Genomic DNA, 25445 nt, shown 5'->3' on the forward strand with positions numbered 1-25445 from the left:
GTGGCCGGTGAACTGAGAAGAATAGAGTAAACTTTATAGTTACTTCCACTATGTTTGTCTATGAATAACACATGTCGGCAAATTATATTTGAATAGACTGTTATTGCTGCTTCCACAGACATCAGTGTGTATTTTACAAACTCCAAATGCATTGTTTTACTCGTGCTTATGTGTATTTAAATATCTGAAACCTAAAATAAACATTATGAGGTTGAAAACACTGCTTAGTTGTGACATATGACAGCGCTGAACACGTCCGACTCTGGCTCAGCGCCAGCCAACGCGCGAAAGCACAGTTTGAATCTGGCAGTTATAAGACGTCACTGAACATTCTAAATGTGGCACCATTACCTACTCTCAGGGGCACAGAAATAAAAATCCCATATATGAAACCGTACCGCTCTAAAGGTTAATCATGCGGCGCCCGAGTGCATTTGACCGGCATAAAATCGGCATATGTCAGACTGACCGGCCGGTTGCCGGTCATGGCCGATCACGTGAAAATCGGCCAATTCCGGTCACCAGCCGATCAATCGGTGCATCTCTAATTTATACACATAAAAACATGATATCAGAGTTTTAAAATATTTTTTTTTAAAAGAGAACAATTCATCACGATTGTTTAAGCCAATGAGCATTAAGCTGTGTCATCAGCAAGTCGTTTCCCATCATGCTTTTGATCAGCGCAGTCGGTGGAGAGCAACTGCGCTCGACTGCAGAATCCGACAGGTCCGCCTTGCGCTCGCGAGAGATTCAGACATACGTCAGCATGACATCAGAGCAAGGCGGACCGCACTCGGACACATTTCTAACCGGCATGCATCTCGCTCTGATCACCGGTGATCGGTTCTGCGCAGATTTAGCTCATCTCAAAGAAGTCTATTATTGGGGCGCAGCAGCATAGCGGCTAATGCCGTAAGATCTCTGGTCAAACAAACGATTGGCTGAAAGCGGTGTCAAGTAAATATCTGATATATCATTGGTTAAAAACGTAACCAAGCCTCCACGACATGGAGTCCACGTGCTGGCTACGTCATATCATAGCGTTAGCATGCCGAAGCGTCAGAGCTCATTTAATCCGGACAGAAGAGCACAAGTTTGGCCATGATGAGCCTAGAGGAGCTGCTGTCGCCTGAGGGGGAACTGAAGTGTTAACAACTGAAGTGTGGATTTATTTATCTTTCGCATTCATTATTTGTTTATTTCTGTATTTCTGTTATTTCCAGAAGTCCAGAAATGTTGTTTTCAGGCACTTTGCAAGAGCGGTTCATCTCAGTGGTCAGTTTTTGAAACAGACATCACAATGTCTTGAATAAATACAAATACTGTGAACAAAGCTCTGCTCCTCCGCTTCTGCTGGCTTCAGTCACGTGACGCTGGTTCTGAACGAAACGCGTTGTCCTCGTACTTTTTGTCCCTCTCTGCTATTATAGTTTTTCAAGATGGCGGAACTACATGGAAGCCTCCGTGGACCTACCCGTCCCATGTGTATAAAGATAATAAATTCTTCGTTTACGAGGATTAGTCTGATCATTGGCAGAGGTATTTGTACACCATTGAGGGCATATTTATTAATAAAAATATTGATTTTAGATAATAAAATACCTAAAAAGCTACACATAGTCCCTTTAAACGACAAACAATAAAATCAGAACCAGTATTCTGTTACGTTCATGGTTCCAGTGGCAGTAATGCATTCACGGCTTTTCAAAAAGTCACAAAGCGTTTTGAGATTGTTTTAAATGAAATGTTGAAGTTTATAATTAAGTGTTTTGGCACATCACGACGAGTGGCGCTATGCATTGTTCTGAAGTCGGGTTTTATTCTGGCATGGTGAATTAGTGTTCGACAAACGCGGCGGCGCGTGGTTTCCGCCCGACAGCGACGATATATATTTATTTATATGTATATACTTACAGAAACGATTTATGAACGACATTGGGAGCTGTTCTCAATCCGATATGAACCACACTATGCGTCGATTGCAGAGGAAGCGCTGGTGTCTGAGCGAGCAGGTCTGAGGGTGCAAGTGCAGGTCTAATACACTCACATGCACACAAAACACACTCACTGTCGGTAGTGATGGGCGATACTGCAAATTTCGGTATCGATCCGATAGCAAGTAAATACAGGGCCAGTATCGCCGATATCGATATCAATAGGCTACCAATACTTTTTCATTTTAAAAGCATGCGCTTGAACTTGTATGCACTTTCCTGTGCTAGAGCAGTGTGTCATGATTTATGAGGTGAATGCATCATTAATATGCTAAATCTGAATACGTTTGCATGACTACTAGGCCTAAATATTTTGTGATTTGTGCTCTCAACTCGCCTGTAATTATTAGTCAGTGACTTTTACAAAACTACCCTAATTACAGTACTAGCCTACTACTACTAGCCTACTGTTCAAAGGTTTGGGGTCTGTAAGGTTTTAATTCTCTTCTGCATTTATTTGATCAAAAATACAGTAAAAACTGTAATATTACAATTTAACATAGGCTATCTGTTTTCTATGTCATAGTAAACTGTAATTTATTCATGTGATCAAAGCTGAATTTCCGGCATCATTACTCCAGTCATGATGATAATTCATTTTAATATGCTGATTTTCTGCTCAGGAAACATTTCTTATTATTATCACTGTTGAAAACAGTTTCATATTTTTGTGGAAACCATGATACATTTTATGCAGAATTATTTGATGAACAAAGTTGAAAGAACAGCATTTATATGAAGTAGATTTATTTTAACAGTGTAAAACCCTTGACTGTCACTTTTGATCAATTTAATGCATCGATCCTTGTTGAATAAAAATAATTTCATTAAAGAAATCTCACTGACGTCAACATTTTGAACCGTTACGTACACTTTTGGTTTGTTTATTGCGAAATAACTCCCGATTGTTTCTCTGTCATCTAAGCAAGGCTTCGTTTCCCATTAACGCACTGGGCCTGTGAGCTCAGCGAAGCACCAGCATCCAACGCTCTCTGGGATTGACTGGTTTCGTCTTGTATCCAGATGACTAGGAGAAAAAGTTCTGTCCTACACAATTATTTCCACTATAACATTTTTCCACTTAGAAGCTTATTTTACGCACTGAATTGCGTGCTAAATTAATAAAAAATTACTGGAAAAAAAACACAGATTTGGATTGATATTTTTATTTGAGGATTGATCCTTTTCGACACCACATCAGTATCGATTCTTCAGGATCGATCCGCCCACCCCTAATAGTGTGTGTGTGTGTGTGTGTGTGTGTGCGTGTGTGTGTGTGTGTGTGTGTGTGTATGTGTATGTGTATGTGTATGTGTAAAAGTGTGTATGTAAGAGTGAGTGTGAGTGTGTGTGTGTGTGTGTGTGTGTGTGTGTGTGTGCGAGAGAAAAAAAATAGTGTGTGTGTGTGTGTGTGAGAGAGAGAGAGAGAGAGAGAGAGAGAAAGTAAGTGAGTGTGTGTGTGTGTGTGTGTGAGAGAGAGAGAGAGAGAGAGAGAGAGAGAGAGAGAGAGAGAGAGAAAGTAAGTAAGTAAGTGAGTGTGTGTGTGTGTACACAGTGAACAGTTCTAAAAATTGGACTTTAAACAGTATAATTTAATTATCTACAGCATGGTGTGTGTGTGTGTGTGTGTGTGTGTGTGTGTGTGTGTGTATGAATGCTGTAAGCTAGCTCACGTTAGCAGACTCTTGTTAGCTCTCTAGCTAAAGGTGCAGGCTCTTGTTAGCTCTCTAGCTAAAGGTGCAGGCTCTTGTTAGCTCTCTAGCTAAAGTAGCAGGCTCTTGTTAGCTCTCTAGCTAAAGTAGCAGGCTTTTGTTAGCTCTCTAGCTAAAGTAGCAGGCTCTTGTTAGCTCTCTAGCTAAAGTAGCAGGCTCTTGTTAGCTCTCTAGCTAAAGTAGCAGGCTCTTGTTAGCTCTCTAGCTACAGTAGCAGGCTCTTGTTAGCTCTCTAGCTAAAGTAGCAGACTCTTGCTAGCTCTCTAGCTAAAGTAGCAGACTCTTGTTAGCTCTCTAGCTACAGTAGCAGGCTCTTGTTAGCTCTCTAGCTACAGTAGCAGGCTCTTGTTAGCTCTCTAGCTAAAGTAGCAGACTCTTGTTAGCTCTCTAGCTACAGTAGCAGGCTCTTGTTAGCTCTCTAGCTACAGTAGCAGACTCTTGTTAGCTCTCTAGCTAAAGTAGCAGGCTCTTGTACTCTGCCTTTGTATTGTCAGCAGAAAGTGAGAAGTCATGCCAAGGCAGAAGGCAGTAACTTCCACATTATCAATATCTGGTTGCTGATCACCATCAACAAAATCATTACAGTAACACCTCTATAAAATCTAGTGATCATGGCATTTATTTTGTATGATTTACAATTATTAATAGCCATCTGCTTATTGCTATCCTGAGCTTTGGTTGCATTCTGATGGCATTATTAACACATTTGACATGACAAAACACCTCCATAGATATATTAGTCCAGCGGTGCTCGACCGTGTTTAGGGCGGTGCTGAAGGGCTCTCTGCCAGCTAGATGAGTGTTTCAACCAGGTCCTGTACCCGGACTGGGTGAGGCGGGGCTTTAGTTTTTGGTTGTATTCATCTGACAGGCATGTGTAACTTTTAACTGTCAGCTCTGCATAATCCTTCGCGATCGATATCGCACGTTTGTCGATGGAGCGGGTTCAGACCATAGGACCAGCGTAATCTTAATTTTAATGCACAGTAAAGCAAAGGCAGATAAGCGGCTGCTGCTAAGTAGCGATTGTGGTATTTTACAGTTTCATGTTATTTAACCACATACTAGTGTATATGTCGAGCCTGGTAATCATGGGAGAGGACCTAGACACGTAATTGTTCATTTAAATGCTGATAACTAACGTAAAACACTATGTAAACGCGTTAACTGTTTGTAACTAGCGATCCTATCTCGTAAACAACATCATAACAGCAGTCTTGATAATCGATAACCTTCACAGTCATGAATATAACTGGATATGTACAACTTAAATCCTTTTCCCCAGTTTACGGGACAAAGCCTTGTAGTTTTCCTGAATAAGGCGGTGTGCATCACTGATGCTGAACGAGTGTAGAAAGACGTCTGATTTTGCACAGTTGGCCGTAAATGACTGATCTGGCTCACCTAAACCAGGAAGTGGCCGTGCATATAATCCATTGTGTGTTGTAGGTGTGTTGCTGCGTTAAGAGTTTAGGAAATGTGTTAAAAGTATGGAAAAAAGTGTCATAGCGATTGTACAAAACTGTATGTTCGGAAGATGAACGAAAGTCTTGCGGGTTTGGAACAACATGAGGGAGAGTGATTATTACTGACAGAGTTTTCATGTTTGGGTGAACTATCCCTTTAAGAAATATCAGTCTATAATAGCTTTGTCCTAAATGAGGTTACTGAAATCGCCATGGTTACCAAACAGATAAGATTAAACAGATATAAACAAATAAAATAAATAAATAAACAAAAGAAAGATGTGATAGTATTCTTAAGTTAAGATCTTTCTGTAATCAGGAATTATGAAACTGTCTGACCTTTTACAGTTTATTTTAACTGCACAATTTCCACATTTTCAAAACTCTCCATACCAACATCACAACAGATCATCAGAAGTGCACGCTTTCAAATACTTCAGCATGTGTTCAATCGTGTTAGCTCTATACACAAAATCATAACGTATCCTTTTCACTATATATATATATATATATATATATATATATATATATATATATGTCTATGTCTATGTCTATAGATACATAATTTCTACTTTGTTTGCAATTTCTGTTATGTAAGGAATTATTTTTAAATAAGCAATTTATCTTAGATTATAACCACTACGTCAAAGTGTGTGTGTGTGTGTTTTTGTTTATATTACATTGTGGGAACCAAATGGCCCCACAAGGATAGTAAAACCTGAGATCACCTCCATTGTGGGGACCAGCCAGCGGTCCCCATGAGGGAAATGGGTTAATAAACATATTAAATGATATTTTTTTGAAAATGTAAAAATGCAGAAAGTTTTCTGTGATGGGTAGGTTTAGGGGTAGGGTTAGTGTAAGGGGACAGAATATACAGTTTGTACTGTATAAAAACCATTACGTCTATGGAGAGTCCCCACAAAGATATGTGCGCCTGTGTGTGTGTGTGTGTGTGTGTGTGTGTGTGTGTGTGTGTGTGTGTGTGTGTGTGTGTGTGTGTGTGTGTGTGTGTGTGTGTGAGTGAGAGAGAGAGAGAGAGAGAAAGAGAGAGAGAGAGACAGAGAGAGAGAGAGAGAGAGAGAGAGAGACAGAGAGAGAGAGAGAGAGAGAGAGAGAGAGATAGAGAGAGAGAGAGAGAGAGAGAGAGAGAGAGTGAGTGTGTGTGTGTGTGTAGACGTACATTTGTATGGTCCTGCTGTAATCCTGATCTCTCCTCCATGATCCACACTACAAAACACACACAGTTAATCAGTAAAGACACAACCAGACACACACTCACTCACTCACACACAAACCGATACACTCCACACACTCACTCACACAAAAACACACTCACACAATCTCTCTCTCAATTAAATTATATTCAATTCAGAAAACTTTACTGGCATGACAATTACATTTTGTATTGCGAAAGCATTAAAACAACATGTACATCTATGTACAGGAAAATAAAAATAATATTATATATATTCATGGGTAGATAAAGCAAAAATTATAATAATAACATAAATCAATAATAAAATAAAATAAATCAATAATAATAATAAAAAAGTATAATAGAGAAATCATGTAACGACTGAACTTAGAAATGTAACATTATATACGTGTGTGTGTGTGTGTGTGTGTGTGTGTGTGTCTGATGGGGTGTGTGTTTTTGGGCTGTGAGTGAGTGTGTTTATTAGATGTTTGCTTGTTTCTGGTCGTCATATTAATATTCATGTTTGCTGTCTGTCAAATTCCTTGTCGCAGGAGTTTCTTAGTCTAATAGATGCTTTTGATCTATCGCAGAGGATCAACGACTCTACTCATATTCAGGGCCACACGCTGGATCTTACAGGCTCGATGCCACTGATATTGTGTTCTCAGATGTTCTGCTCTCCGATCATAAGCCTATTTTATTCTCCAGGGCCCAGAAACACCTCAGACCCCAGAGGGTTTAAGAACAGCGACGTTACTGCCTCATTACTGAGAAATATCCTGTAGCTTTTCAGCTGTGTTACAAAAGTCATGTATGGGGGTTTCCGGTGAGCAGTGTAAGGGAGTAAAGGACTTCCCCATTCAGTGTCCTTTAACTACCCCACCGAGTTTTTCCTGACACACTACAAACACTAACAAGACAACTTTTGAATAACAGTACCCATCTAAAAAGGCAAGTAAAACAACGAAAACATCCAAGCGAACATGAAAGCCGAGGCGCCCGTTACACCAGACGAAGTGAACATGTAACTCAAAAATGTGGAATGGCCCAAACACTTCTGATCAACTAAAATTCCCCTGCGTTAACGATGGCTCCACAAATGATTTGGGCAGGCCTGTGTCTACCACAGAAATATAAGAGGCAATTGATTTCAATTCAATGGCAAATCTCCTGGCCCTGATGCCTTTACCATCGTATTTTATAGACTTTCTCCTCCATTTTAGCCCCAATTCTACAAAGAGTATATAATGAGGCCTTTCTTTCAGGCCGGCTCCTAACAACCATGTCTGAGGCATCCATTTCATTGTTGCTTAAGAAAGATAAAGATCCACTGCTTTGCAGTAGCTACAGGCCAATTTCATTGTTAAATGTGGAATTCTATGTAAGGTTCTTGCCCTTCGCCTTCAGCAAGCGTTGCCTGCTGTTGTTTCCCCTGACCAGACAGGTTTCATGACTGGGAGACACTCATTTTATAATACCAGAAGACTTTTTAATACCATCATTGATCAGTCCCTCCAGTTTTTCGCGATTCCGCGATCGCTGAATACAACGCAAAATCAACAAATTGTCGCATTTTTTTGCGATCCTGCATAATTCCTAATTTAACCGCAAAATAATCACAAAAATGAAAAAGACCTCACAACACATTAAATTATAATCACCCATTTGATATCTCTAGTTTAATTAAAGTTTCAATGCATTTTTACGTGGATACAGATGTTGCGGTAAAAGGGTAAACTCCTTTTCCTCGATTTACTGAAGCCTGTAATGTAAAACGCATTTAAACCACAATCGCCGTCCCGGCGCAACAGGGCCACACCGGGCGGCACGTCACCATGGTTACAGATGGCAAAGAGATGCATTTTTCCTTCCTTTCCAAGTACAGGGATGCAAACAGCGCGCTTTTCGGCGCCTCCCACTTTTTTCACGTCAGTTTGGGTGACAAATTCATCTGAAGCCTATTTCATAGCTTAATGTGAGGGACAGAAGTCTATTTACATCATTAAAGTTTACGAAAACTTGTTTTCCCTCCTCTGCGGCTGTCAATCATTCTCCATTCAGTATTCAAACAGCGCGCGCGCCTCTTCCAGCATACATGCACGGTAAAACTCTCTCCAATATGATATTCACATTATAATGCCTGATCTGTAGATAAAAGGCTGTGTATTTGCATAAAATGACTTTATTTTGTTGGAGTTTGTTGCTGTTTTTAAACGACTCGCTACCGTGTGCCTGTTAGATCACACACATCACAAGGACTATGAATCGACATCAAACGCACAATAACTGGAATTTAAAACTGTGAAGAAACAAATGATCAATAAACTGTTGGACAGATAGACACTAGGATTTGTGCGCTCGACATTTCTTCGCTTTGTGCCGTGAACTTTTAAATGCGCACTTGTGCAGCGCTGAACACTGTGACTCCATGTTGCTTTGAGCACATCATTCTGCGCCCGCGATGCGCATACGCACTTTGTGCGCTCTGTTTTGAAGCGTTTCATATTTTCATGGTTTTGCGCACTGAAAGATTATTAAAAGCCTGTATTTTTGTATACCTAGCCTGCACAATACATTTAAAATAAGCATAATTTAATTGTATGTTATTTCTGTGTAGTGTAGGCTATATAAATATACACACTTCTGAATTCTTGACATTCATATATAAATATAAAATTGTGAAATGTATGATTGCCTGATTGAATTTCAGTATATTTTCCTGCTTTTTTGTCCTTCGCCAATCACATGCCTGATTACTACACCTGCTCTTAATATTTACTACACCTGCTCTAATATTTAATATAGGCTGTTTCAAAAGTTTTTCATTTGATGAGAATTTGATTAGAATTCTTTTGTTTGTGATTTGTGTCATGTATGACTATTGTGCATCTGACATAATACTATTATGGTAAATGTGATGTCCTAATTATAAAATATAGAAATCGCAAATTTTTTCACAAATTTCTGGAAATTACCACCACAAAATCAGTCATTTTGATCGCAAAAATCACACAAAAAAATCGCGAAATCCTGGAGGGACTGATTGATGCTGAGAAGGCATTTGACGGGGTAGAGTGGGAGTATTTTTTATTTTTTTTTAAATAAATTTGGTTTCAGCTCCAATTTTTTATCATGGATTCGATTACTATACTCCTCCCCTGTAGCATCTGTGCAAACCAATGCAACACTTTCTAAAGCCTTTCCCCTTCATTGAGGCTCATGCCAAGGTTGCCCCCTTTCGCCTCTATTATTTGCTTTGGCTATTTGGCCTTTTGGTTGTGAAGTGAGGAAAAGTTTGAGGGCATTACCTGGTTTTGAACCTCTTATAAACTGTCCCTTTATGCAGATGACCTTCTTTTATATATAGCTAACCCAATTTCATCGTTACCACCAATCCTCAAGATTTTTGCATCATTTGGCAAACTCTGGTCACAAATTAAATCTTCAAAAGAGCTAATTGTTCCCTGTTAGCCCGCAGCTGAGACACTTTCCCAACATACTTTCCCTTTCCCACTTTCCCAACATACTTTTATAGTGGTCTCAAGAAGGATTAAGATATCTAGGCGTATTCATCACTAAGATCACAAAGATATCTCTAGAAAATGTTTTAATTCTTTAATTGATGTTTATAAGGCAGGTGTGTATATATATATATATATATATATATATATATATATATATATATATATATATATATATAATGGTCCTCTCTTCCTATCTCGTTAATTGGCCGTATTAACTTGGTTAAAAGGACAATTTTACGCACATTTTTATATCTCTTCCAGCATATACCCCTTCTCATTAACAAGTCATTTTTGTCACTCTACTTTTGTCACACTTTTTTTGTGGGGTGGCAAGTGTGCACAGATTAGGAAAATTGTACTCGAACTCCCAAAGTCCAAAGGGGACCTCGCTTTACCTAAAATACGGGTTCAATTTAGGAAGCATATTGGGTTAATCAGACCATCTGCTCTGGCTCCTATAGTAAACCATTTATCTTTTCTACCATCATGTTCTGATCCAGTTTTTTGTGACTGGTCTTCTACGGATCCCAGTACCATCGAGAAGTCTTTATGATAAAGGAATATTTTTATCCTTTTCAGAATTGTCAGAAAAGTTTTAACTTCATAAAACGGATCTTTTTCGCTTCTTTTAGATCAGACATTTTGTACAAAATCAGTTTCCCCAGTTTTCTAATTTTCCTCCTGATTCTAAAATTCTACCCATTTCTGTCTGAGCTAAGAGAAAGAAGGGTGTCCACACTTGGGTTAATCTCTGTCATTTATGAATTAATAGATTCATTAAATCCTGGCCCCTCTACTTCACTCAAACATACTTGGGAACAAGAGCTGGGGGTTACTATACTTAGATAGAGTGGGATTATATAGTTGATTTTGTATATTCTTCCTCTATTTGTGCCTGGCACAGTTTGATGTAATGCAAGATTCTTCACAGAGCCAAAATATACCCAGACAGAAGTGACAGTTGCAATAGGTGCAAACAATCTCCAGCCAATCACACTCACATGTTCCGGTCCTGTCCAGGTCTGACAGAGTTTTGGTCTAAAATATTTGAAACTTTGAAAAAAACAAATCAGGTTTTCTTCAAAAATCAGTTTGTCTTTGAAAGGGTCTTTAAAAACCTTTCATAAAACTGTCATGATCCTGCCATCTAGTTTTTGTCTTTCTTTAGTCTTGAGGCAGGATTATGACAGACCAATGTTTTGTTTACAAGCACATGGACATTTGTTTGGGCCATGTGCTTGTGGTGTCTCGTTACTTAACCCCGCCCCCTTGTTATCCTTGTTTAGTCATTATTGTTTCACCGTTATCACCTGTTACTCTCTTCATTGGCTTTCTATTTAATCCCCTCATGTTTTCTGTCCTGTGTCGGTTCATTGTCATTCTATGTGTGACCTGCCTGTGTTTGTACCATTGCTAAGAGTTCCTTGTCAAGTAAGAGTTATTTGTAGTATATCCCAGTTCTTAGTTTAGTTATTGTCTTGGTCAGTCTTTCTTACCTCTGTTTTACCCCCTCGTGGGCTTTGTTTTCCCTGTTTTCTGTTATAAATAAACCTTGTGTGATTACATACTGTCTGCTATTGGGTTCATCCTCCAGTCCCGTGACAAAAACATGGAGACCTTTTTTAAATTATATTGATACCATTAATCTCTCTCTTGAAAACGCAGATGAGGATGAACTCATATACAGTATATATATATATATATATGTATGTATGAAGAGTTCAGATGCAAAAACCTCTAAATGCCATCTGAAATTTTCTTTTAGAATGATCATTTTTATCAAGCTCGTATATTTAAGTTCAATAATTTCACTTAAATGGCAATTAATAGGTAATTTTCATTTCCATTTAAGTGAAATTACTGAACTTAAATATACAAGCTTCATAAAAATAATCATTCTAGGAGGAAATCTCAGATGGCATTTAGAGGTTTTTGCATCTGAACTCTTCATACATATATATATTTGTAAACTTTAAAACTTTCTGAAACTTTCCCTGCACAGAGCACTTTTCCTGAGGTATCTGGCTTGATTGCAGAGGGACACTGTGACAGACTTTGGATCGGCCTGAGGCAGGGGGACTCCGGAAGGTCAAGGCCTTCTTCCACTGCGGTCTGAAGATGAGCCATGCCAGAAGCCTGCAGTACAGCAACAGAAGTACAAACAAATGGAACTTCCCTTGTGACTTGTTTACTGAGAGCACAATACTGTGAGGAGCACTGTTTTGTTAATGAAACACAAGTGCGTTTTGTTATTGACTTTTCAATGATAGTGGAGATGTGGCATTGTGCATCGATTTGGAGAGCACCAGACTTCAGTCGGACAGCTTAGTATATTTCACTCAGCAGCTCTGCCCTCTCTATGTAGGCCTGTGCATTCAGACCCTTTGTGGTGATGGATTTCACTAGCTGGAGGAGGTTGCTGGAATCCTCATTGCAAACTATTTTCAAAAGTGACACTACCGCAGAAAGCACAACATAAGCATTGACAAAAAGGATCAAATGCACATGTTTCCATTTTTCAACAGGTCCACTTTTAGTCTTTTCCCCCTCACAGATGGATCTGCATGGAGCGATTCAGGACAAGGAAAGAGGTATGAACTCCTCTACCTCTTTTTAGGGGTGGAACCGCTAAGCCTCTCCAGTTTTCAACAGCTTTGTCATCTGTTGGATGGATGTTTGTGACAGTGTCAGACTTCCCAGAGCAGGAAGCATCTATTTCTGGATTTCCATCTACACTGGAGGTTGTGGTGGGTAGTGGATTGACTCCTGTGTCAACAACTGTCGCAACAGCCTCATCCTCTTCACTTTTTTTCACACTCTTTTGTTTTGCAGAAAAAATATGCATGTTGCCTTCAATGAAGGACAGATGTCGAGCAATGAATCGATCCACTCGAATAGGCAAGTTTTCATGCTTGAAAAGGCCGCGTTTGATGTTTTTGAACTCGGCTACGACATTGGCTGAACTTGCGGTGATGTTGGAGCTCCGGAAGTGAGGGATCATTACCCCTGTCCAGAGTGGTAAGTAGTTTGCAAGCCAGATTATATTGGGAATAATCTCAGGAAGGAAGTGCATATTGTCATGATCACCATTAGCTACGGCAAGTGACCTGCTCTCCTCACATATGTCTGTGACCCACTGCCGCAGGTCTGTCTGTGTTTGGTCACATGGATCCACTTCTTCCAGGTTCGCACCCTCTACATCTGGAATGATGACACACTCTTGTGCAATTCGGGCTTTCATTTATTTCTTGCACCTTTCTGAAATGAGGGGGGCTCCAGAGCTGTCGTTGCCCCCTGTTTCGCTGAGAGCAACAATAGTAATACATCTTAGTAGCTCTTGCATCGTCCATGGATTGTGTCATGAGAAGCTGAGCTATTGACCTCACAAAGAAATCTTTAATGCGATGTGTTTTTTTTTTTTCAAGCAGTCCCACCGGCAGATCATCTTGATGCAGTGTGCAACATCAACCCGCACAATACAAGGTGGGACTTTTGCTGACTGTTTATCGAGTAAGACTCCACAACACTCATTGATGTAGGTCTTAAGATCAGGATGAGAAGTAAAAGCCTTGACCAAAGCTCAGAGCAAAGCCAGAGAAAAGTCACTCACAACCTCTTTAGGAGTAGGTGCACCTGCGTATCCATTCTGTCAGCCAATGTGTTATGGCATTAACATCATGACTCTCTGACAGCATTTGCACCACTGGGACACTTGACAACACCCTGATATAGGAATACATGGCCAGATTTGCCATTTGGTCTCTGTAGTTTCCTCACCACTGAGCCAGTTGCATCAAAACTCACTGTGGGGTTTGTAGATGTCTTTGATAATGTCTTGTACATATGAAGAGTTTGGTTCCAAAACGCGATAAACGCCATTTTAAAAAAAATTGAGTTCCTGCAAAAATCAGTATTGTATAGGGTCAGTATTGATAAGTCAATTTAAAATTTTATGTTAAATGCGATATCCGCCGTGTTATTCTGTCATGTTTTCTCCCTTTCTTTCCAAACCGCGACAAACGCCAGTCTCCTTTCTCTGCAGAATGAGATAAATCCGCTCTCAACCAATCACAGCGCACCATTCCACGCACTGTAAACAGTAAAGGCAGCGCTTTGAATACACCCGGCATCCTAGTTTTTCCTATCTACTTTGTACTTTTTGATCAACAATCAAACAAAATCTTTTATAATTTTGACGGCATTGATGAACCTGTGGTGGTTTCTGCCGTAGGGAAGAAACGTAAGCCATCGAAATCTAATCATTTACGTGAGGAGATTAAGAAGACGAGGCGCGGGAGGAGGAAAAATGCCGGCTATTGCTTGTTCTCACACGACAGCATCAAACTTCTGTCACACTGACACGTTGAACCCAGGGGATCTTTTGAAAAACTTTCAGTTGTTTTACTCAAAGTCAACGAAAACCGAGCAGGACTAAGCCGTTTTACAGATGATCGCCGTCAAAAAAGTTCAGGAGGTATTTCCTAGCGATAGCTGATTTAATGTATTTTTAGTCCAGTGCCTGTAACGTTAATAAGATATTGATCGAGTTCAGGCTGTCATATGTGGATGGATCAACTTATTTTGTTGTGTATTTTCAACAGTATCAATATGAAAAATAACTTTTATATTGATTCAATGGATTAATTGCATTTGGGGAAAAAAAGTGTTATGAATTTATTGCATTTTGGGGAAAAAATGATCAGTTTTTATAATAAATCTTTGAAAATCAAAATCTGGATTTGAATTTGTTTTGTTATTATAACCTAAATATGCTATGTGAAAGTTTGAAACAGAAAATAGCGTTTTTCATCTTGCCAAATTCTTGGTAAAGAAAACACATTTTTACTCAAATTAATCAAAATGGATTTATCGCGTTTTGGAACCAAACTCTTCATATACATTTGTGTTTGACTCCAATAGTGACAGAAGAACTTGTCCAGTCCAATGTCTTTAATGCTACCACTGTGAGGTGCACTGTATTTTAACATCTGCAGTGACAAAATAGGATCCTTGTCGCCTAATTCTAAATTTCTCTCTTGCTTTGCGCAGGGTGGCCAAATTAGGCAGATGACTTGGCTCAGGATCTCCAAAAACCATCAGCTTTGATGCCTCTGATGCATGGGGTTCCATTCTACCCTCACACAGTTCTTTGGATATCTGCACACGCAAGTTACCAGACATCGCACGCTTGGAACAGCCAGTGTGCAGGGAGTCATCAGGGTTTTTAAGTGAACACTTGAACATCATTGTGCTGTTTATTTCAGGCTTTTTGTCACATTTTTTACACTCCTTACAGTTGCCTCTGATTACAATGTATTTGTCTGTGGCTGATGGATAGACCATGGCTCTTTTAAAGGCAAATGTGCAGGGGCATTTCACTTCTTGCCAAATGTGATGATTTATCACATGCGTCCAGATACCAGGCTTCAAAATTGTGTATTCCCTTTTTTTTGTTTTAGAGAACTTGTTTTTGTACGTAACCGTTTCAGGCATAAATTCAATCCATTTCTGAAATGGAACTTCAAAAGTCCAGCAATCTTTTGGACTGAAGGAAAGGGACCCTGGCTCAAAATCAGTGTCATCACTACTGCCACTTGTTTCATGATCACTTTCATGAGTAAACCCTAAAGCAGTCCAGATGTTGTGTCTGTTTAATTTAACAAAAGTGTATAGTGCCTTTGCAGTGATTTTGTTGTCTAGCTGTTTACTAAGCTCTGGCCTCTTTTGATGAACACAGGACTGTGAAAATGGAATCCCTGTCGACTAGTAAAACAACTCAATAATCCTGACTCCAAAATTTTTATTTTTTTCCATCTATTACTGTATTGGTCTGAATATAAGGATAATATAATATATTAAGGATAATGTAGCTGGATAATATATTTTATATTAGGACCAATATGGTAATGTTGACCCCTAGATTGTCATTGTCTATTGAACAGAAAAGTCATTGCTAATACTAATTTAGCTATGAAATGTTAACTAGCCTACAGTTGCGCATGTGACCCATGTTCATTTTTTATACTAAAAGGCAGCTTGTTGCAACTGTAATCAGCATGTCATAGCTAAATTAGTAATATAAGTGTTATGAGTTTTCTATTCAATAACCATTGACAATCTTAGCTCTCTTGAATGTTGTACAATTCTTGAAGCTACTAATATTGTAACTGAGTTTTAAAACAATGTATACTTACATTGGCCAGAAATTTGGATTAGTAATGACTTTTGTAGTTTGATATGTATCGACATTTTCTTCACCTACTCTACATTATTTTATACAAGAGCATTCTTGAACAGAAATGTCACTTGCCCCTAGTGGTGGCAGTGAAGTGTAGTAGATGAGACTCATTTTCTAAATAAATAAATAAATAAATACAATCAGGAGAGACCAGTGCATGAAGTAAAGATAATTGTTTATTGAACAAATTATGTGATGACAGAAAGTCTTCTTCAATTCAACTTTAAAAATGTGCTCACCTCAAGGATATTTTTGCTGTTCTCGTGCCCAAAATTGCTGAAGTTACATTAAACTACGACTTGATGGCACACGTGCAGAAATTAATTTTGCCCAGAGAGAAAGTGAGTGACAGAAAAAGAGTCTGAACACCATGACGATTTTAATTAACATTACAAAACTACAAATCACTGATAAGTAGTTGAAGTTCTATTAAATCATCTATAGTTAAATGTCTGATATTTTAAAACCCGACGCAGCACAAATGAAACCTTTACCGGCACATACCATCACAAACGAAGCACAAACGAACAAGACTATTTTGGTTGAATTTGGATCATGTGAGGGGGCTGAGTGACCTCAGAATGACCTAAAAATATTCTTTTAATATCTAAAAAACCGAAGCAGCACAAACAAAACTTTTTACAGCTCAAACGGAGCACAAACGATTGAGCATATTTTGGCGAAGTTTTGCGTTGGGTGGGGGGGCAACTTCACCCAGGTGCTTTTGTCTGATATCAGTGAGAGTCACGTCACCTCAGCTAATCCTGCCTTTTTGCCCATTTTCATTGACGACCAGCTCCGCCGACTTTGGGCTTTAAAAAATGCTCTTCAGAAAACTATGGGTGATGTCAAGGACACTACTTCCATATTTTTTTTTTCAGTCCATGGATTTTGCAAGTGACAACTGTGTAACCAGTTGTAACGCAATGACAAAAGTTCGAGCATAGCATGCAGACTGTTCTGTCGTTGCTGTACAGACGAGCACAGAACACCATTTGACCCAAAGAAAGAGAGAAAAAAAATCAGCTGTCCTATAAAGACCTCAGGGAACTGTGTCAACTTGTGTAAAAGTTGTAACAGTTTTACAGTTACATTTTGTCCCATTAGCTTTCAGGGCGCGTTACAACTGTTACAAACTGTTACAAAGTTAAATATGACGGTACATGCAAGTGAGATTACTCAATGTAACTCCACAACAAAAATGTATCCACTAACCATTCAAAAGAGTAAAATTATTCCTGCGTTTCGTTATTGCCAGTTTATCCGAACCTCGTATAAAGGATTGGCCCTCTTCTGAACAGAGGCGGGGAGCAGCAACTCAATTGCATTTAAAGGGACACACAAAAAATGGCGAGTTTTTTTTTCACACCCAAAAAGGGGCAAATTTGACAAGCTATAATAAATGTTCTGGGGGGTATTTTGAGCTGAAATTTCACAGACACATTCTGGGGACACCATAGATTTATATTACATCTTGTAAAAAGTGGCATAATATGTCACAATTTAGCGATACTAAGACTTAGATAAGGGGGGCCTGCCCGATCTCAGTTTCTGGAACAACCTGCTTCAAAGCTGGAACGGCATATCTTTTTTCTATAATGGCATTCCCGAATCGTCCATAGCTTTGGACCTATTTACTGATGCCGCTTCCTCTTAAGGGTCATCACATGCGGTCTTAATGCACATTAGACTTACGCGACTCTCCGAACTAAACCACATTATACATTACTCACATCCTCTTTCGTTAACACTAAAGATAACTTTGTTACTAGCAAGAGTAAGGTAAGTTCACCGCATATCATAAACCTTGCCTATAAAACCTCCTTAGGCAAGTATACTATCTATACAAACTCTGGTTTTGGTGGTAGTTTCCCTTACTTATTTACTTCACAACCTAATTAGGCCTATTGAGGCTATCTCATGCACCCAAGTTACCTTCTCCTCAACACGGCCTAACGTGGCCTCCTTTTCGTGACCTATGCGGTTTGATATCACGTCATTCATTAAACACTTCATTCATTGACCTCAAATCTAGCCAATAACCACTGGAAATATGGAGTATTTAAGCCCGGATAACACCCATTACAACGTTCGCAGAAACTGACGCTGGTCTTTCTGATAGAACTACTTTTCCTGTGCGTTTACTGAAAATAATTGCACACCTTAGAATGTTCATCAACCAATCAGAATGAAGCATTCAACAGCCCCGTGGTATAACTAGAGCTAAACCTCTAAAAATTCTCAATTAAGAACTTTATGAAATGTAGTAATATAATATATAATAAAGTGCAACTGGTTTGTAATAAGTGTAGATTGTAATGCTGTTTTTTGAGTTGTTTAATCAAAACTCTTCCTGCTCTACATACTTGAGTTTATCCAGTTTATCAGTGAGCAGCTTGACTCCTGAATCTCCTGGGTGATTGTAGCTCAGATCCAGCTCTCTCAGGTGTGAGGGGTTTGAACTCAGAGCTGAAGACACATAACCACAGCCTTCCTCTGTCACCATACAGCCAGACAATCTACAAAGACATACAGCAACATTCCACATGACATTAGTTTGGCATTCACAAACTGCATAGTTTGTATTTTCAGCTGTTATTTTCTGTAGATTCTTTCTTAAAATGAACAAAAACATTAATTAGCATAGCATTAATTATGATCATGCTTTTCTCACGGTTGTCATAGAAGTCACACTACCAGAATTTCATATGAGGTCAAATTTTATCGCAATAGTCAATGATTGACCATTTTAATGTATTATTACATGTAATATTAGTGAACAAACATTTCAAATTTTGACCTAGGAGCAGAGGAATCTTTTCAAGGGTTCACAAAATGTGTCCCTGACAGCCTAATTGTGGCTAAAATCTTACAGTATGAACCAGGCTTTAGGCAGGTCACTCCACTAGCAGGGAACAGTAAAGGTAAAGGGCACCTAAGTAGAGAGTTTAGGTATAGGGGTGAAACCCTGAAGTGACATTTTTAATTTCTCTCACCATAATTATCTCATTAACTTCTACACTGCTTCTTTGTTACTTTTTTAACACTCTGAATGTGGATTATACAAACACTGAGCAGTGTACATTACTGGGGATTTTGATGCGAGGAATCATCCTGGATAAGATCAATGTTCAAGTAAGATTTTTGCACCAGAATGCAGGTAGCAAGGTCAAGCCCCAGAGATGATGTTAATTGGTGTGGTGATGAATATTGGTATTGAATGCATTATTTTTTTATTGCAAATGTCATTTGCAAAATGGTCAATTACATCCCTGCAAATGTTGTTTTTGTCTCTTGTTCTGGCATTCCATTGAGAGCAGATTTGTTGACAAAATGTCATCATTATTTATTGTGATAATATATTTTTATATTAATTGTTTAATGGAAAACCATTTACCTCAGTGTCTGTAGCTTACAGTTTGGACTCTTCAGTCCAACAGAAAGAAGCTTCACTCCAGAATCCTGCAGGTCATTGTTACTCAGGTCCAGCTCTCTCAGAAAGATGTTTGAGGATTGAAGAACTGAAGACAAATTCTTACAACACTGAGCAGTGAAATTACAGCTATGTAACCTGTGTGGAGAACAAAACAAACAGCAATATTAATGTGTTTTTCATGTAGGGTTTATAACAGGGGTTCTCAACTCAGGCCCTTGAGATCCACTCTTTGGCATAGTTTAGCTCAAACCCTTATCAAATACACCTGAACAAGCTAATCAAGGTCATCTGGATTACTAGAAAGTTGCAGTCAGGTGAGTCTGATCAGGGTTGGAGTTAAACTCTGCAGGCAAGTGGATCTTGAGGGCCAGAGTTGAGAACCCTTGGTTTAGAGAAACTTGTTCATGCTTTCATCACCAGCAGGGTGGATTATTGTAATGGACTTCACACTGGCCTTCCCAAAAAGACCATAAGACAGTTGCAGCTCATACAAAACGCTGAGCAGAACCAGAACATATGAGCACATCACACCAGTCCTCAGGTCTTTACACTGGCTCCCAGTTGGATTTAGGATTGATTTTAAAGTATTATTACTGGTATATAAATCATTCAATGGCCTAGGACCTCAATACATTGCAGACGTGCTCACTGAATATAAACCCAACAGATCACTCAGATCATTAGGATCACGCCAGCTAGAAACACCAAGGGTTCACTCTAAGCATGGCGAGTCTGCTTTTAGCTATTATGCTGGAACCAGCTTCCAGAAGAGATCAGATGTGCTCCTACAGTAGTCACATTCAAATCCAGACTCAAAACACTTCTGTTTAGCTGTGCATTTACTGAATGAGCAGAAAGCGATGCATAAGGATGTAGTGTAACAACAAATTATAATTTTTTCCAAAGTGTTGACAACTTAGTGTTAACTAATTATTGTTATAAACAGGTACTACCAACACAATATTAGTGCATTCCTGGAACTGGGCGTCGTTACACTACATCCTTATGCATCGCTTTCTGCCAGGACTTTTACGTGCTTTTCTCAACTCAGTGGAGTGATGTCGGTGTCCGGGTTAGAAGTAGCATGAGCCGTCAGGCAAGTGTTATCTAAATAAACTCCTGATGTACTTAAAAACTTTCCAATGCCTCATTTTAAAAACTTTCCAATGCCTCATTTTATGAGTTTGATACCATTCTGGGCATTATTTTTGGGGTAATTTACGAGATACAAATTTGGAGCCAATAGCACCTGCACTAAGCCATCCGGCTGATATCTCTAAATAAGCTATAACTTTAATAATGTTCAACCAAGGGACAAAAGGTTTTCTCCGTAGACATGCCCCCAAGGAAGAAAATTTTGAAAAATAACTCCTGAAATGATGACTTCTGGTAAATATTGTGGAAACTAATTGATATATTTAGATAAATATATTTAATACATTATAGCATATTATAATACAACTTATTAGGCCTATATTTATAGAATAGCAAAGTAGGCCTAATCAATATACAAGACTGAACCACATAAGTTAGATGTGAAATATAAAGCCTATCATGATCATTTTGCCAACAATGAACCATGGATTTGTTTAGTTTATAATACGTTTTATTTATAACTTAAACAAATACAACATATAACATTCAAAACTCATCGGCTTAGACTGCATTTGAAGAAAAATAAACAACAGTTTTCTGTAGCCTTGTGCAAACTTATTCAATAGAATTAGACTTAGAATGTTCTTTCCAGTGCAAAAAATTATATTTTTAATTTAATTAGACAACATTTTAAGGAGGTGTAGTGCAAATATATTTATATAATTATACTTCCATTATAGTTAACTTTCTTTCCAGTGCAAAACAATAATACATAAAAAAACAGCTAATAAAGAAAATCTAAAATATTGCACTCAAATACTGCATTCAAGCAATACAACACGTGTATGTATGCACATGGAAAATCTCACAGAAATAAATAAATCTCCAGACTAAGCACATTGTGCAGCTATTTTTTCCATGTGTACTTTTTTGATTTCTTTACAATGTTAGGCTAAACCTGTACTATCTCTTTTAATATAATCACTTTCTTATCAACTATATTTGAGTTTTAAAAATCCACATGATTACATAGCCTACCATATCAGCCTCTGGAGACGTCTGACGGACAAGGAACCTTGACATCGCTCGTACAATTGGCCTTGTATTCATTGTCCCTCACGCATTCCAGCCACGGGTAGTCATTTTCCCATTCAATTCTATATTTTTGTGCTCTTTTCTTTTTCGCCGGCTGCTCGGAGGTAGTCATTTTTACATTTCCCGCTGTTGTTACTTGTCGTCATCGTTGCTACGATACGTGACTCACAATGACTGAAACGACCAATTAAAAGGGCATTCTCTGATGATGTTCCAAGATGTTAAAAACGCTACACTGATCATAGACAAACAGGGGGAGAAATTAGTATCTACCGCACCGTCGTTTTTTTTTTTCTTATCATAGCCTACAAATGTCTTCGTTCATAGTCTGACATATATTAGAAGCTATATGTGTCTGTCATGGATTTGCACTGAATTGTGCGTTCCGTATCAGTTCAATACGGAACAAGACTTTTATGTGTCAAATACGGAATGATTCCGTATTATACGGAACGGTTGGCAACCCTACCGAATGCACATCCAATATAGCCTGCTGTACTGTATATGCGTTTTCTTTGATTACGCATATTAAGACATAACCAACTATGTTTACCAGGATGTTTGCTAAGATGGATGTTTTACAGAATTTTATGTGAATTTGTCCATTCAAGCGCATGACATGAAAGAGAATTCAATTCAATTCACACACTGTCTGAGGCACTTTCAGGGCGTGCTTCGGATGTTTGCGATCATTAAATTCCTTGACCTGCAAATGTCCTCTAATAATGTGGGGAACCACTCCTTATACATAAATCATGTAACAGTTCATGTTTTACTTACTAATACGATTTAGTTTTTATCCAAATGACACGTGTGCTGAGTGAACGATCAGCAACCAAGAGCATACAACAGAAGTGCTCTGTCTCTCTCTCTCTCTCGCCAGTTAACGTTAGTAATACATGCTTCGTTTTACTTTCTTTGCCATTTATATATCCGACCAAACTACAAACTTTCCACTGATAGGCGTTACTATATTTTGTTAAATATTTCACTAATTAGATACATTACTTAATAGACTGTACCCAGAAAAGTGTTATATAAATGTAACAAATTAATTCTCCTTTATCCCCATTATACTCTCTGTTGTAACTAAAGACAAACTGAAGACAAACTCTCACAAAACTGAGCAGTGAAATTACACATGGGACACCTGAACAAGAAAATCACAATGTAATTGCATACAGAATAAATCTTAGCAGAGTGATTTTTACATAATTAATGCAAAATAAAATCAAATGTTAGTATTTGAATTCAGACCTCAGTGTCTGCAGGTGACAGTTTGGACTCTTCAGTCCGTCAGAAAGAAGCTTCACTCCTGAATCCTGCAGGTCATTGTTACTCAGGTCCAGCTCTCTCAGGGCGGTGTTTGAGGATTGAAGAACAGAAGACAAACTCTCACAAGACTGAGCAGTGAAATTACACATGGGACACCTGAACAAGAAAAGCACAATGTAATTGCATACAGAATAAATCTTAGCAGAGTTATTTTTACATAATTAATGCAAAATAAAATCAAATATTAGTATTTGAATTCAGACCTCAGTGTCTGTAGCTGACAGTTTGGACTCTTCAGTCCGTCAGAAAGAAGCTTTACTCCAGAATCCTGCAGGTCATTGTTACTCAGGTCCAGCTCTCTCAGTTCGGTGTTTGAGGATTGAAGAACTGAAGACAAACCCTTACAACACTGAGCAGTGAAATTACAGCTATGTAACCTGTGTGGAGAACAAAACAAACAGCAATATTAATGTGTTATTCATGTAGGGTTTATAACAGGGGTTCTCAACTCAGGCCCTTGAGATCCACTTTCTGGCAGAGTTTAGATCAAACCCTTATCAAATACACCTGAACAAGCTAATCAAGGTCATCTGGATTACTAGAAAGTTGCAGTCAGGTGAGTCTGATCAGGGTTGGAGTTAAACTCTGCAGGAAAGTGGATCTTGACCCTTGGTTTAGAGCAGTGGTTCTCAATTCCAGTCCTCGTGACCCACTGCTCTGCACATTTTGTATGTCTCCCTTATTTAACACACCTGAACCAGATCATCAGCTCATTAGGAGAGACTCCATGAACTGATCTGTGTGTGTCAAATAAGAGAGACATACAAAATGTGCAGAGCAGTGGGTCACGAGGACTGGAATTGAGAACCACTGGTTTAGAGACACTTGTTCAAGCTTTCATCACCAGCAGGGTGGATTATTGTAATGGACTCCTCACTGGCCTTCCCAAAAAGACCATAAGACAGTTGCAGCTCATACAGAACGCTGAGCAGAACCAGAAAATATGAGCACATCACACCAGTCCTCAGGTCTTTACACTGGCTCCCTTTAGGATTGATTTTAAAGTATTATTACTGGTATATATATATATATATATATATATATATATATATATATATATATATATATCACTCAATGGCCTAGGACCTCAATACATTGCAGATATGAATATAAACACTGAATATAAACCCAACAGATCAATCAGATCATTAGGATCATATCAGCTAGAAACACCAAGGGTTCACTCTAAGCATGGTGAGTCCGTTTTTAGCTATTATGCTGGAACAGCTTCCAGAGGAGATCAGATGTGCTCCTACTGTAGTCACATTCAAATCCAGACTCAAAACACTTCTGTTTAGCTGTGCATTTACTGAATGAGCACTGTGCCGCTGTTCGTCTGACTGTTTGTACTGTACTGTATTTTATTTTTTATTCTAAACTGTTTTAATTATTCTTATTTCTTTTGATTATTTTAATTATTCTATGTAAAGCACTTTGAATTACCATTGTGTATGAAATGTGCTATATAAATAAACTTACCTTGCCTATAATCTGAAGCACACATAGCAAAATCCCCAGAGTAAAATGAACACTGCTCAGTGTTCATACGTGTCCACTGTACAAACTACAACTGACATACAGCTACACAGCCTAAGATGAAATCAACTAAATATAAAATAAGACATTAAATCTCTCAACATCTCGCCAGAGGATGATTAAACATCCACTAACCAGGGGGATTTTAATTTTTAACCATGACAATGACATATCCAGAGCCGGTCCTCACTATATGCAAAGTACGCAAGTTGCCCGAACCACCAGTGGCCCCCTTGCTCTCAAAGATGATTTCATGACTAGGTGTTACGTTCTCCTCCCAGTCTAGGGGTCAGGAGGGAAAGTAACAAAGAAAAAAGATATGATAAAAAAAAAGGTAACGAAGAGACGTAAAATTACGTGGAGAACACACTTCAGCCTCAGTCCCAGAGTGAGAGCAAACACAACTTCAACTACATTTCCCAGATAATCCAAAATGAGCAAAGCTAATAAGATTTTTATACAATACCTTTTAATTACCCACAGGTAGAGAAATCAACACTAGAAAGCAAACTTCTTAGCACTCAACAAATGAGTATAGGTCCACTCCTAACTCAAGGATAAGCACAGTTCTCACAAAATACACAATCTCAGTCTGAGGCTGGGGGAGAAGTGTTCCTCAGCACAGACTCCTCTGAGTGCTGCATTAATACTCCTCTGCTCAGACTCAGGCATGCTCACAACGAGTTACAGCTGATGGTAATTAACCTGAGTGAGGGAGAGAAACAGAGCACAACACAAGCATTTTCTCACAACAGATTATATTAAAGACCCTGGGACGTAACACTAGGGCTCCACGATTAATAGAATTTT

At 38.7% G+C, this 25445-nt stretch overlaps 1 protein-coding gene across 1 annotated transcript in view; it reads right to left on the bottom strand.

Moving 5' to 3' along the window:
• LOC311081534 (NACHT, LRR and PYD domains-containing protein 3-like) overlaps positions 1–25445 on the bottom strand; it is a 161951-nt gene that overhangs the window by 90354 nt on the left and 46152 nt on the right. The window contains exons 7-11 of the mRNA XM_084112079.1: positions 23303–23476; positions 23022–23195; positions 19536–19709; positions 18505–18657; positions 6359–6405 (exon numbers count right to left, since the gene is read on the bottom strand). Of these exons, the coding sequence (XP_083968205.1) occupies positions 6359–6405; positions 18505–18657; positions 19536–19709; positions 23022–23195; positions 23303–23476 (722 nt within the window). The remainder of the gene's footprint in view (positions 1–6358; positions 6406–18504; positions 18658–19535; positions 19710–23021; positions 23196–23302; positions 23477–25445) is intronic.

The sequence above is a fragment of the Abramis brama genome (genome assembly GCF_963993115.1).
Source record: "Abramis brama genome assembly, chromosome: 4".
NCBI lineage: Eukaryota > Metazoa > Chordata > Actinopteri > Cypriniformes > Leuciscidae > Abramis > Abramis brama.